This window comes from Lissotriton helveticus, chromosome 7, assembly GCF_964261635.1.
Source record: "Lissotriton helveticus chromosome 7, aLisHel1.1, whole genome shotgun sequence".
Taxonomy (NCBI): domain Eukaryota; kingdom Metazoa; phylum Chordata; class Amphibia; order Caudata; family Salamandridae; genus Lissotriton; species Lissotriton helveticus.
The window spans coordinates 1351838491-1351854189 of record NC_136068.1 but is presented as its reverse complement, the minus strand read 5'-3'; the positions used below and the strand labels follow the sequence as shown (position 1 = coordinate 1351854189).

At 45.0% G+C, this 15699-nt stretch overlaps 1 protein-coding gene across 1 annotated transcript in view; it reads left to right on the top strand.

Annotated features, from left to right (window-relative positions):
* The window catches only part of CYBC1 (cytochrome b-245 chaperone 1), a 173672-nt gene that overhangs the window by 109677 nt on the left and 48296 nt on the right, over nucleotides 1-15699 (top strand). Inside the window, exon 3 of the mRNA XM_078654652.1 lies at nucleotides 13896-13937. Within this exon, the coding sequence (XP_078510778.1) occupies nucleotides 13896-13937 (42 nt within the window). The remainder of the gene's footprint in view (nucleotides 1-13895; nucleotides 13938-15699) is intronic.

Here is a 15699-nt window from a genome sequence, read left to right as displayed (position 1 = left end):
GTCCAACTGGAAGCAGGTTGCAGTGTATGGCAGCTTTGATCCTGGGCACTGCCAGAAGGATTTGAACTCGAGGACGATGGGACCTTAGGCTGTTTTAGATCTTGAGTGACATGGACTCGCAGACTGTCTTCAACTTTGGTGAATATCCTCAGTGCAGGGCTTAGGCTAAATGTAATGTCAAGCGTTTTCTAGAAGTATAAGGTAGGATGGAGTTGTGAGTTGGGGTCCTTTGGTAGGAAGTGTAGCATGAATTTCTACCAAAGCACTGAGAACAACCATAGCCCCTGAGAGATGCTTTTGAAGATCAGCAAGATCCCTAATGCTCTCCCTTAAGTTGGGGAGGGATTGGACCAGAGAGTCTGTTATATTTCTTTAACATCATACTGGTAACTGATGTGAACTATCTCTTGGAAGATTTTTTTTTAAATTTATTTCAACACTGGAGTATTCCAGGGAGAAGACAACAGTGACACCTGTAGATCCACATAGTAGTTACTGATGTTTGGACGAACATTTACAAGAGTAGTGTGGTAAAATAATATATCAAGATTGCAGACTTGCATTAAATTAGCAGTATATACAGTTTTACATAAATCATAGAAAACCTATATAGATCTATACATCTATCATATGATTTATAATACAGAATTATGCAGGAGGCATTGCCCAGAGGCTGGGGGTTGGGTTTTGAAAAGCTGAAAGCGGCGTAGATCTATGTTGATTAGCGAGTTGCCTAGAGAGTAGAGGGAAGAAAGAAGATCAAGCCGAATGGAGATAATGGACCTTGGTTTGTTCCTGTACACAGCGACACTGAGGTGAAGGGGATAAGAGACCAATCTTCTTGAAAGGTGTGACCGACAAGAGATTGTATTCTCCTTCCTTGATTTGGAGATTTCGGGATTTAGTTTGGGCTTAGAGGGTGCCATGACAGTTTTTGAACAAGTCTTGTTTTTTTCACGTGTAATGCTTTGTAGATAATGCATAAGAATTTTTTATCTTTCAGAGGTAGCCAGTGGTGGTCTCTGATGTTTGGGCTAATGCAATTGTATTACATTGCCTACTAATCATGCATGCATCACTATGCAATGCTGCTTCAAGGACAAGAGGGTGTACCTGGGAGTCTTGTCAGCAGAGCATTGCGATACATAATTCAGGCAGAAGCTTTGTGAGGAAAGGGTTTAATTGTGTGTAGGAGGCTGATCTGATACCACACCAGTTAAGATATCTTTTTTTAGGCTTCACCTTCACAGCGCGCATGCGCTGCAAAGGCAAATGATCTTTTGCCGTCGCTTTGGCTTTTAAGCCAAGCACGTGCACGCGTTCCATTGCCTTCAATGGCAACGCGTGCACGTCAGGAGATTCACTTGCGGGAGCGCACGGCCCAATGGTTGAATCGCGCCCCTCCCCCGGTTCCCCAGATCCTAAGTCAGCAACTCTGGCCTATCCGTTGTCTTTAATAAAACCAAAAATACTCTTTGCAACTCGTTTGGAGAATCGCTAATTTCAGGCTACCACTAGATTACTATTAACTCCAGAAAACTATTTATAGGACTCTTTCAAACTAGTAATGCTTTTGTCAAAAACAAGGCTGGACAACCTACTAAAAAGGGTGCATGCTTTGGAATGCGGAATTATAGTCAGAGCAAATTTATGTAGAATGTTGGAGTCATGACTTATTCAAGCAACTTCATTTGCATACTAATAATGTACCTTATCACGAGGAAATTAAAAACGGTTTTAACAAGTAAAAAGAAAACAGTGAGTCCATTAACTTGCTGTACAATAAAACACCCACGTGCGATTCTTGCAGTCTTAAGCATATATTCTTTAAGTAAAACATTCTAAACTAACGATGTACGATAAGCCCTTTCCAGCCCTTTAAGGTGTGTTTACTATTATAGTTCTGCCACATTTTCAGGGATTCCATTCATGATTAGACCATTCAGGCGCTTATCACATCACAACGCGTGCTCAATTTCAATCAAAAAACGTGAAAAAAATGATCAAACCATAGCTCATTCGAACAGCTTTTTCAAACGATAAGTCTTTCGAGCACAAAAAAATAGGTTTCATTCATTGACATAAGTGCAAAACTAACAACGAAAAAAAAATGCATTTTCAGGATACTGGACTAGAGCTCCTAATGAAAACCGCTTGAAAAACACAGCCTCAAAAAATATAAATCTCCCACAGTGAAAAAATTAACTCAGTAAACTTCGAAACAAAAGCAAAATGTTGTTGAAAAATTCTACAACACCCGCCCAAATAAACTCCCCTTGCAACAACCCATGCAAACTGAAGCCCTGACAGACCCAGTGATTTATAGCATCCCGAGGAGTGCAGAGGAAGGGGCGGGGATAGGCCGAGCTGCCTCATTGGTAATCACATTTCAAAGAAAAAAAGACAAGTCAGTTATTCTTCATCAGTTCATCTGTGATACAGGGCGAGAGGGCAGGGAAGGCGGGTGAAGCATCCATTTTAAATCTGTCCGCTTTTGTTCGTCGTGACAGTTTTGAACTGTTTTGCATCCCTGAACATGTGCTATTGTAGATCATTGGTGGGGCTCACTGCGCCTCCCTTATCAGAGACTAATTAAACCAGTCTTGATGCATTTACAGTTCGTGTCCAATGTTGGCTGCTAATTGGTGTGTGAATGCAGTGCATCATGGTATTTGAAGTTCTGGTTTTTAGATAGAGCATGGGCAGCACATGTGCTGCTCGTGGCGGCATGGTGTATTCAGGTATGGACCTGAAGCTCCACACACTCCCCGTCCATCTCTTCAATTGGATGCTGTGACTGTCCTTCCTAAATGTTGATTTTTGATTTGGGGATAGACGTATTAGTCCCTCCCTGTCCTATTTTGTAATCTCCCATCAGTAAAGGACCTTTTATGTGTGTCCCTACGGTATTGCTTGCATTAGCCCTTCGGGAGAAATCTTCGCTTAATTAATCTAAAGAGCATGGGACGCCAGCTTTAGCAGGGGTGCCCAATAATTTTTTTTAATTTGCTTTCAATTTCACAATGGGGCCACACACCACTCGTGGAAAACGCTGCGCATCTCGCTATTTTTTTTAATTATATCATGGCGGCGCCCATCTTGTTTATGAACTGTAACTGTGTATTACAGCCAGTCTTAGTGTTTCCATCCAGATAGGGTGGCTGCCCAAAAATGGAACGCTGTGCCTGTCATTTTTGGAACACTTTAGCCCAAGCCCCTGAAGGTACCGACCATAAGTAAAGACAGCATCCCAAGGGAAATTAAAACAAGCATTTGCAATGCAATTGGTCTCATGTGTGAGATTTTGAGCTACTGGCATTGTAAATGACAATGCCTTTTATTTATGTGTTTAAAAAGCCTGCAATAATAAAAGACATTGTCATTTACAATATGAATAGGTCAAAGTTTCGAAAATGCGAGACCTATTGCATTGCAAATGCTTGTTATGACTTGTCCTTAGAAGGAGAAACTGGAATCCGTTTGGAAGCCTAGAGGATTGGCACTTGTTTTGACCAAGGAGTCTGAAAATAGATTGAATTGCTGATCAGTTGATAAAGGGTGGTCCTGACCAGCCCATCTGCTGGGATAGCCACAGAACCAAGTAGATTATTTTTTTACATATACAAGTAGATTTTGTTATTTTACAAATAATGCTAAGTAAAATCCAGAGTAAATATATTTGTCACCTTTTAAAACATAGTTTATAATAGATCTATATGTGTAAACCTCATGAGGTCAACACATATGGGTATATTTATCCCACTATATCAGATTAATCAAATTTGTAATATGAATATGTGCTGACTTATGTGCTACTTGTCCCTTTGTTTCTTAGTCATAGCTCTATTTACATATATTTTGTTGCTAAACATGCATCAAAAGATTTTGCTCAAGTGCATACATATTATGTCTTCATAACAAACAATGACCAACTGTCTAGTGAGAGTCAAGCTTCTGTGATAGCTTTAATTAACCCCAGTACTTTTGATTAAAAGATCTGTATGTTCAAGCAGCACAATCTGAAATAGTCCTAGGTGCCTTCTGATCTACATGACTTACAATAGATAATTGAGAAACTCCGACACATCATGGCGGTTTTGACCAACCAATAATAAAACTAGTACAAACCACTGGTTACATATTGTGGGAATGTCGATTGTCATCTACTTGACAAAGCTTAAAGTTTGTCTGTGATTCCCATCTCTCTCACCTCTTGCCATTCAAGTGTATATTCTAATAGAGGGTTCTCGTAGTTAGATAGCGGGAGCTTTTCAGTCCCAATATTAGCCCCCTGGCTGAGCAATGTATGGTTCATTAATCCATTTTCAAAATGTGTCCACTCCCTTTTAAAATACTATCCTCACTGCCTAGACGTTAGAACTGCTACCTGGAGAAAGACTGGCAGTATCCTATCCCAAGTCTCTTACCTCCTTGAGTATGCTGAATTTCCCCTGGACAACTTTTTTCAGATTTGAATCTGCCCAATTTGGTTCTTCCTGTAAACACCCTTATACACACATGAGTACTAAGAAACCAAGCTGTGATGAAAGTATTTTGCTATGTTTATCTTCCTAACAGGTGCTTCATAGCAACCCAAGAACTAGATATCTCTACCTCAACCTTTGCAACTGTCCTTTGACACCTAAGGCTGTTTTATCCTGTAAAGGGAGACAAAGTAGGCCTTCAGCTGTACCTGTTAACTTTTTTTCAGCCCTCCCCTATAAAGGATATAGCTGCATCATAAGCCAGGCCGTTAGATAGTTCAGTTTAACATCACTTTAGTCGTGCACAGTAGATTACATAATCATTTAACATTTTTTACTAACCAGACAGAATTACTGTTTCAGAGGTTCATCTCACTGATAAGAGAATCTGGTACGTCCACTGGCCGCATCATAAATGAGGTATACATCCACAGTAACCCCATTATTTTATTCTCCCATAAACAGATCGTAGAGTAGTGATAAAGTACCAATGTAATGCCATTCGGGAGAGGTGTGTATTTCATAGCACTCAACTGTTTGTATATTTAGCACACAATCTCCTTTATACCTCTGCAGTGTGGTCTAGCAATTTTGGATGGAGGTCTTCTCCATGTGTGTTGCAAATCCTGCCCAGTACCCTTAGCATTCAAGTCTGCGGTAAACAATGAGAACTGATGGTACTGTCCATTGCTGGACAGATGTTGGATTGGCCAAGTGGGTTTGTTATTCAATGCTCTCTAATGACATCTGCCACGATCTGCAGGTCACAACTTTGAATCTTGTCAAGAACAACAACTTGTTTGTAGGACTGTTAAATGAGTATCATTGAATTGGGAAATAGTAATACCTACTATTAGAAAGCTTAGAAAATACTTAGGTCACTATATGAAAAATAAGATGATAATGTTGCATGTTATGTCCTTAATGAGTTGATTGTTGAGACTAGTGAAAGCCAATGGCTCCATTGCCAGGACCAGTAGGGGTTATAAAGGACAGCAGTGCCATGTGCATCTCTGGTGCCTATAGCCTTTAAGTGTCCTCCATCCTAAGTCCTTCATCAATGTAACCAGTAAAATCAGAAACCCAACAACAGCTCAAGGGGGAAGGGCCATTCCATTCTGTCAAATGCCTTCTCCGCATCGTGGGAGAACAGAATGGTGTTGGCTCTGTCACTTTAAGCTAGGTATAGCAACATCTTTTCTATGTTCTCAACACACTGCACAGGATACCAACCTTGGCTTCGGTGAACCAAACAAGAGGGCAGCTTCTCAATTACAGAGATACTTACTTTAAGATTACTGTTGGCCAGAAGACTAACCTGAACATATGAAATTTAATTGGTATAAAAGCAAGACAATTTAGAAAAGATACCTTATTATTAAAATAGGTTTGTGCTTTAGCTGCCCAAACAGTTTTTTTACTGTGTTTCAAAGTTATATAAGCACCTAGATAGTCATATTGCCCATCTGAGCTAGGAGGGGCTTTGTTCCCAGTGACCAGCGATATTTTAAAGTATTAACCTTACTTAGGGTCTTTGTAAAGCTCCGAAAATCACATTGCAGTAGCCCTAGATCACGTTTGGGACCAGTTGCATATATGTGGGATAATGGTTCAAAGTTTCTGATTAATTACTCGCTGTCAGCCAACAGTGCTGGCTCCTTTGCCAATACAATACAACACAAGATGAATACATACTGATAAAACAATGAAAAACCTCTGATGAAGAACAACAAGTTGAATTCGAACGAGGCCCAGGAAATGAATATTTGATGGTTTTAGGCATCTACCAGCACAGGTCGGTTAAAAGAAGGGATCTATGAAGCCTACACAAGGGAATGTGCTAACCATATGTTGAAGAGGTTGCATTTAAAATTTGAGAAGGTATTTCATCTTTGATGCACTGTAGAGAGCTCCCAAGAGATGAGTCCTACAAATGTTGGATCCCATGTCCAAGTATCTGTTAGTGGATCATTAAATGAGCAATGATTTGATTGGCAGTATTTGGGTTTTGCAGCGTGAATCTTTCTGGATTCACTATGCTGTGCATTATTCCGCGGTCTTGTGGTTGGGTCCGGATTCGTAGTCTTTTCTTTGTTTTTTTTTTTTTTTTTCTCAGCCCAGGTGGGCGTCGGCGTCACACCCCCTTGGGTGTATTTCCGGTGACGTCGGCATGCTTCCTGCGGAAGCTCCCACTCTTGGGCGCCATCTTCAGATTCTTTTTTTCCGCGGTCGGGTGTGGATCGTTCCCGTTTGGGCTCCAGACATTTTTGGAGAAAGAAGAAAGAAAATACAGGAAAGACGAGGAGAAGTCATCTGAAGACTCCAGGGGACTTCATCGACGAGAAACCAGCAAGGATAAGGCGTTTTCCATCGAGATCTTCGACGACCGTCGACGAACACGCGACCAGAGAGGCCCTGGACGCTCGAGGATGGACAACACGCCGTTCAAGTTCTGCCGTAACTGCCACCACAAGTACGCGCAGAAGGACCAGCACCCGGTATGCAACCTTTGCCTACCGGTGGACCACGAAAGCGGAGACTGCAACGCCTGTTCCGCCTTCACCCCGAAGACCCTTCGTGTGAGAGAGGCAGAGGGTAGCACACGCCGCCCTGCAGGGGAAGGCCCCGACTCCGTCACTCTACGAGCTGGGGATGTCCTCCGAGGAAGAAGACAACGCTGCCGCCGAAGACGACAGCTACACGGTCGTAGAGACCGATTACACGAAGACTTCTGACAAGGTAGGAGACTCTTCGGCCCCCAAGAACCCGAGAGACTCTGAGTCTAGAAAGATCGAGGGCAAGACCCCGAAAGCGCCGACGCCAAAAAAGGCGGCGTCCGCGACTACTCCCAGGCCCAGCGGATCCTCCGAGAAGGAGTCCCCGGCGCCGAGAGCTGCTGATCAGCACAAAACGTCGAAAATCGTCCCCGAAAAGGATCGATCGACGCCGAGGGAGAAAGACCCAAAACTGACGACGACGACCAGAGAACCGAAATCCGGTTCGACGTCGAAAACTTCGACTCCGAGAGGCACGGCGACGAGCCTTCCGCCGAAGAGAGCGGCCGACCCATCCGACGTGGAACACGCGGCCGAGATGGAAAAGAAGAGAAGGCGCCTCGAGGCAGAAATGGAGAACATCATGCAGCGGAAGAAAGATTTCGACGCAAAGATGAAAGCCTTCACGATCCCTCACAAGACCAAGCCACCGGTGATGGAGCCGGTCGAGGAGGAAGAGGAGATCGCCGAAGTCACCGAGGAACAAGACCAGGACGTCGAGGTGATCGACGACCAGGAGGAGTTCGAGAACCCCTACGATAGTTATAACTATGGGGAGGAGGAGGAGGGCAGGACAGACACAGAGTCTGCACCCTCGGACCTTCAGGAGGTAGATTACATCGATGTCGACACCGACAGCCCGGAGGAGGTGGTCGACACCTACCCCTCGAGGCCCTCGCCGCCGGACGACATCGGGGCCTACAACTCGGTGATACAATCTGCCGCAGCAGCTTTCAAGCTCAAGCTCGACGAAGAGAAGCAGAAAGCAGACTTCCTTCTAGAAACATTGCTCCCAACACAAACGAGGAGCCAGTTCCTTCCAATGCTCGAGAGCGTCTTGGCTCAGGGGAAGGAAGCTTTCAGGGAGCCCGCAACATGCAAGGCAGTAACTCCCAGAACTGAGAAGAAGTACAAGCATGCCACAAAGGACCCGGCCTACATTCAGGGCACGGTCTCCGCAGACTCCATTATCACGGCCACAGCAAGGAGGAGGGCTAACGTACCCACTACCTCGGGGCCACCACCGGATAAGGAGAGCAAAAGGATGGATCTGGTGGGCAGAAGGATCGAACGGAATGCCGCGACCCACTGGCGCATGGCTAATTCCAACGCCCTGATAAACAGGCACATGTACCAAATCATGGAGGGACTAGGGCAGTTGGTGAATGACTTGCCCCAGGATGCCAGGCAGAAAGCCGAAAAGCTGGTTGAAGAGGGAAAGAATGCGGCAAATTCTTGCCTTAAGACGGCCCTGGATGGGGCAGACACCGCCAGCAGGCTCATGATGATGGGCGTCACGGAAAGGAGGCACGCCTGGCTCAGAATATCCGGTTTCAAACCGGAAGTGCAACACAGTATCCTGAACACACCGTTCAACGGCAGCACGCTTTTCGGACCAACAGTGGATGAACAGCTCAGCCAACTGAAGAAGGATAACGAAACAGCAAGATCCATGGGAGCATTGCAGTTCAGAGGGAACAAGAGGGGCACCCCGTCACGGAGGCCCGGCGGGAGAGGCGGAAACCAGCCAGGTACATCACACCAGGCTTTCCAGCAAACGCACCAGGCAGACTCGCAGAGTCAGCAGGGTCATCAGAAGCAGCCCTGGCAGTACCAACAAAGAGGCCAGTCCTTTCGAGGGAGAAATGGACGGGGACAAAATAGAAGAGGGGGCCAGCAGCCCACCTCCAAGTGACTTCAAAAAACTCCGTGTGCCCGCCCGCAAAAAAGACCCCAGGGGGCAGCACGTACAGATGGGTCAAGACAAACTAGACACCTACGACCACAGGACACCAGTGGGAGGAAGATTAAGATTCCACCTCCAAGAGTGGAGAGAAATCACATCAGACAAATGGATCCTCAACATTATCCAATTCGGATACTGCATAGAGTTGGAGGCGAGGCCAACAAGCAGAAAACCAAAAAGAAAGCCACTAGCAAACAAGCAACTGCAGTGCCTTCAGGAAGAAGCAAAAGAACTCCTGCAGAAGCAGGCCATAGAACGGGTACCCTTCAAGGAAAGAAACACAGGAGTATACTCAACGTACTTCCTGGTACCAAAAGTAGACGAGACAATGAGACCCATTCTCGATTTACGGTTCGTGAACAAATTCATAAGAACGCAAAAATTCAAAATGACCTCCCTGCAAGAGGTGCTCCCACAGTTGCAGATCGGGGACTTCATGGTCACTATAGACCTCAAAGACGCATACCTGCACATCCCAATGAACAGAAAGCACAAGCACATGCTCAGGTTCACCGTCGGAGAAAGCCACTACCAGTTCACGACACTGGCCTTCGGTCTAAAATCGGCACCAAGAGTTTTCACAAAGTGCCTCGCAGCAGTCGCAGCGCACCTAAGAAGGCAGGGAATACACGTATACCCTTACCTGGACGACTGGCTGGTGAAAGCAAACTCATACCAGAAATGCAAGCTGCACGCACATACAGTGACCAGCACGCTCATAAACCTGGGTTTCTCCATCCATTGGAAGAAATCATCAATGGAGCCGGAACAAGTGAAGATCTTCCTGGGAGCACAGATCAACACCTTACAGGGCAAGGTGTTCCCCAGCGAGAAGAGGGCGAGGGCGCTGGTGAAGGAAACTCGCCTCTACCGGAAGGGACAAGCTCGGACAGTGAGGACTGCGAGCAAGATCATGGGGATGATGGCATCGTGCATCCACCTGGTACCGAATGTACGACTCCACATGAGACCCATTCAAGAATGGCTACAGGAGCAATGGTCACAAGCTACAGGCAGTTGGGAGGATCTAGTGGTTGTAACGCACGCAGTGCAGAAGGAGATGACATGGTGGACCATGGAGAACATAGCAAGGGGAAAGCCTCTAACGCCCCCAACGCCAACAGTGACCATCACCACAGACGCATCCCTGAAGGGATGGGGCGCTCACATGGAGGAGCTCAAGGTGAGGGGACTGTGGACACCGACGGATGCCACAAAGCACATCAATTACTTAGAATTGAAGACGATCTTCCTTGCACTGAAAGCCTTCCAAACAAGACTGTACAAGCACAAGGTGCTGATACAAACAGACAACACCACTGCGATGTTCTACATCAACAAGCAGGGGGGCACCCAGTCGGCCCCGCTTTCAACGCTAGCGCAGGAGATATGGAGATGGGCCATCCCTCTCAAGATAGACCTACTGGCCATACACCTGCCAGGGAAGGACAACATACAAGCAGATTGGCTCAGCAGGCAGACATCGGCATCCCACGAGTGGGAGCTCAATGCTCAGGAGACAAGGCGCCTATTCGACAGATGGGGAACTCCATCGGTGGACCTGTTTGCCACACGCCAGAATGCAAAATGCCGAAACTTCGCATCCAGGCAGCCCGAGGAAGGGTCACTAGGGAATGCCCTATGGATAGACTGGTCAAGGACATTTGCCTACGCCTTTCCCCCGATACCACTGATGCACAGAGTACTGAGCAAGTGCAGAGCGAGCAACATGACACTGATACTGGTCGCACCACAGTGGGCGAGGCAGACATGGTACTCGCAGATCATGGAGATGACACAGTGTGCACACCACAGATTCAGCAGGCGAAAAGACTTACTCTCCATGCAGAACGGGGAGGTGCTACACCCAGAGCCAGAGAGCATGAGCCTAGTAGCGTGGCTCCTGAGGACATAGAGTTCGCACATTTAAGATTGCCAGAAAGCACACTGAAGGTCCTGCGGGAGGCAAGAAGGCCTAGCACTCGGAAGTGCTATGTGGCAAAATGGAAGAGGTTCACAATATGGTGTAGACAAGAAAGACTTCACAATAAAATGAAGAAGGATTCCACAGTGCTAAAGTACCTGACGCACTTGCTAGAGAAGAACCTTAGCTCATCCTCCCTGAGGGTTCACTTAGCAGCGATAGTCGCCTACACAAGGGGTGAAACTTGCAGGAGTTTCTTCACGTCACAGGTGGTGAAGAGATTCCTAGAAGGGGCGAAAAGGATCGCACCGCCCAAGCGGGTGCCGCCACCGGCATGGAACTTGAACATAGTCCTAACGGAACTCATGAAAGAGCCCTTTGAACCGCTCCACAAGGCGTCCTTAAAGACGCTAACTATGAAAACAGCTTTCCTGGTTGCAATAACGTCCCTACGCAGAGTAAGCGAGCTTCAAGCGCTGACGCTACAAGAACCCTACATACAAATACACAATGACAGGGTTGTGATGAGGACTGACCCAAACTTCATGCCGAAGGTGGTATCTAAATTTCACATGAACCAGTCTATACAGATACCGAGTTTTTTCCAAAAACCAACAACTGCGGCAGAGCGAGCTCTGCACACCCTGGACGCCAGAAGGGCAGTCATGCACTACATCGAAAGGACGAAGGGACACAGGAAGACAAAACAGTTCTTTGTGTCATTCGCCAACAGTTACATGGGAAAAGCGGTAACCAAAAAGACCATTGCACGATGGATCGCACAGACAATCCAACTCTGCCACAAGCGGGCAGGACAAGAGCTAGCAGAGGGGACACGTGCCCACTCCACTAGGAAAAAGGGCGCTACAATAGCCTTCCTGGCTAACACACCCATACAAGACATATGCCTGGCGGCAACATGGGCTTCGGTGCACACGTTCACGAAGCACTACTGTGTGGACATACAGATGAACAAGGAAGCTCAAGTTGGACAGAAGGTGCTACAGCACATATTCAATACCCAACGCTCATCTTCCACCCAACCGCCACAGAAATGAGAAACCGCTACAAAATCTATGCACAGTATAGTGAATCCAGAAAGATTCACACTGCAAAACGAATAGTTTTCTTACCTGTCGGTGTAGTTTTGCAGCTTGAAGATCTTTCTGGATTCACTAGCGAACCCACCCACCTCCGCCAGAAAGATGAGGCTGGAGAGAGAAGAGGTGGTTAACAAAAGAAAGGATATTAAAAAGTACAAAGCGGTAAAATACCAACTAATTAGAACATTGCCATTACTTCGGAAACGAAAGAAACACGGAAAAAAAGAACCCGAAGATGGCGCCCAAGAGTGGGAGCTTCCGCAGGAAGCATGCCGACGTCACCGGAAATACACCCAAGGGGGTGTGACGCTGACGCCCACCTGGGCTGAGAAAAAAAAAAAAACAAAGAAAAGACTACGAATCCGGACCCAACCACAAGACCGCGGAATAATGCACAGCATAGTGAATCCAGAAAGATTCACGCTGCAAAACGAATAGTTTTCTTACCTGTCGGTGTAGTTTTGCAGCTTGAAGATCTTTCTGGATTCACTAGCGAACCCACCCACCTCCGCCAGAAAGATGAGGCTGGAGAGAGAAGAGGTGGTTAACAAAAGAAAGGATATTAAAAAGTACAAAGCGGTAAAATACCAACTAATTAGAACATTGCCATTACTTCGGAAACGAAAGAAGCACGGAAAAAAAGAACCCGAAGATGGCGCCCAAGAGTGTTCATGCCAGATAAAAAACAGTTTTGCCAGGTAGGCAGCATGGCAAATCATCTAAACGTTTTGGAAGATTCAAATTGATATTCACTTGTTTTTATTTGGCGTTAGTGGAGGGGCTTCAGAGAAGGAGTGATGTAGTGTTGTAGTTTCAGCCCCAGGCCACACCGGGACAGATTAGCATTTTTGTTAGAAACTGAGTTGTTGAGGTGCCTTTGTCATTGCCGTGATCACGGCAAGAGATCATGTCAACGACGATTTAGGTAATTTTCGTTTCGGTGAAGAAGTGGGGAAACACGTCTTAGCAGACATAAGCGGTGAAAGAGAGATTTGAAGACCACATTTATATGGATTTTGAAGAAGAGCTCACAGTTGAACAACACACGACGTTTGTGGTCTTGTGCTATACAGAACACTGGTTGGGGGGATCCCAGAGACTCTGGCCAAGAGCAAAAATGGGAGACTGAGTTTACAGGTAGGAATTCACTTCCTTAACCATTTTTTCAGCATCATTCAGTGATAGACCTGTGGTGGTCGACTTGTAATTGGTAGTGTGACACATTCAGTTGGTTGCAAGAGTTGTCCACGGACATGAGGAGGATTCGGGTGTCATGTAGCTGTAGGTGAGCAGGTTTATTGAATTATGATGGTGATCCTTCTGACTGCTGGGGTCCCTCTCACTTGGTTTCCTTTCAAGATTTGACAACAACTCATTTAACCTGGTAAGTATGCTTTTTTAGCGAAGAGGTAATTAAACCAAGATAGAATGGTTACTGATGGCTGCTAAAAATGCCATGTTGTTGAGCGCATTGGTTGATGTTGTCAAATGTGGGCAAAGGATTTTATAAAATCAAGGCACCAGGGGTTGCCTTGGTCCCAGTAGCTTTTACTGATTTTCAGTAGGCTCTGTCAAATTTGAACGGAAGCTTGACTGTAAAATGCTGAGATGCCTAGTTGTGTACTGCTTGGTGGTCATAAGCCCAGCAAGTCCAGTTAGTTTTTATTAGAGTATCACTGTGTAGGTAGAAATAACACCTGTTATTTGCAATGTTTCTAAGATGCCTACATTAGCCTTTGTGTGCTGTATAGGCAATGTTTCTATGTTATCACCTGCTGCATTTATATACAGTCAGCTTCTGAATTGGCAGTGCTACTTTGATATCCCTGAAGCTTATGCCATTTGCTTTGTTTTCTGTTGCAGGGATCGCCTCAGTCGGGGTTGCTGCTGCAGTGTACAGCTCAGGTGAGGCTTCTCTTCTTTTCCCTTATACATTGCACCGATACATGTTGCGACTGTGTTGAAGCATAAAGTTCATGAGTAGGTGTGATCCCGCAGATGTGATTATGCTCGAAATGCTGATGGGCCCCTAAGGAAACTAAAAGGCTTCAGGACTAGGCATAACCTATGATTCGGTTTTATTATCATGTCTACCAGCATTCCAGAATGAGTGGTTTGTTGGGGCAATCTCTTGTTTACCCTGCAGGCCTGCACACCTTTCTTCGAATCTTAGATTATCCATAATACAGAGTAAACAAATGCATTGAGTTGATTTTCACTTACTTTTCAATAACACCACTTAAAATAAACATTTAGCAGAGGATTGCTTGCTTTTTTTTAAATCTAGTTTCTTGTCATTGTCAGAAAAGAGACAGGAGGCATGTATCCCTCACATCCATGAAGAATTTATGCTTGTTAAGGAGAGATTTAGCTGCCCAACATTGCTTCCCACCCATCAATTCACCAGCTTTCCTCGATGCCTGTTCATTAAGCTCTTTTGGTCTTAGCCCACCCTAGGCAGAGAAATCTTTTTTTAAAGTTCCGGGATACCTAGATGGGGCATGCCCTGTTTCTTCGAGACATTTTGTTTTCTATCAGTGGGATAGGAGACCTCTCATTACTTACCACTGGTTTGCTTCACTGTACCTCTACTTGCTTCCTTTTGGTTGGTCAGCCGCTGTAGGCTTCCTTATTTTTGATGCATTTCTCCATTCTCTGGAGCATAAACGTATTATTTGAGCCCATCCACTGAAGATTTCTGCAGGCACAACTTTTGTTGTTGTTTGAGTACTCTTCCAGAGTGCATCTGTTTCAGCGGCTTTTCTCATGGTCTGCTTCTCCTCCCTTCCTGTTCCTCCGTGTCCGTCTGCTTCCAATACATACCTTCCCTCCATATGTTGTCTGGTTCCCTTCCCCCTTCTTTTTTTCTTTTGTAGCACGTGCTCGACCCAAAGGTGCTGGCTCACTTTACATTGTTCCTCCGTGTCCGTCTGCTTCCAATACATACCTTCCCTCCATATGTTGTCTGGTTCCCTTCCCCCTTCTTTTTTTCTTTTGTAGCACGTGCTCGACCCAAAGGTGCTGGCTCACTTTACATGAGCAATGTAAGTAAATAATTCCTAGGCAATTATTAAATGAAGCTAACACTACTACATGGACAGCACACAAAAAACTAACCACACAATATCTAAAAAATACAGTATATTTTTATTGCAGGTAGTATATACCTCGTACAATGTTAAAAAGAAATTATGACAATACATCAAAGATTTCATTAAAAAAGTATACAATTAAAAATTACAAATTGCAATAATAAACATTGCAGTCGTAATTATCGACGCGCGTTTCGGCGTATACAAACGCCTTCTTCAGGAAATTACAACACCTGTAATAAAACAAATATAGATATAAAAAAAATATACACTTCATACATTTTGTACATTAAATCACAAAACAGTGAACCACATAATTCTATTTTTGTGAGCCTTATAACCACATAATTCTATTTTTGTGAGCATTTCCATTAGTGTTCAATGGCTAGCGCAAATGCATATATAAAATGCCTGTCTATTTTGAGCAACCCATTACATCACTGTGGTTATAAGAAAATAGGGGAGAGAGGGAAAAATAAAGGATGATATGTTTAAGGAATTTTATAAAATGCGGAAAACTTCCAAGTAAGGTTATTTTTACAATAAGGATAGGGACTAGGTTTGACCTTAAGGAT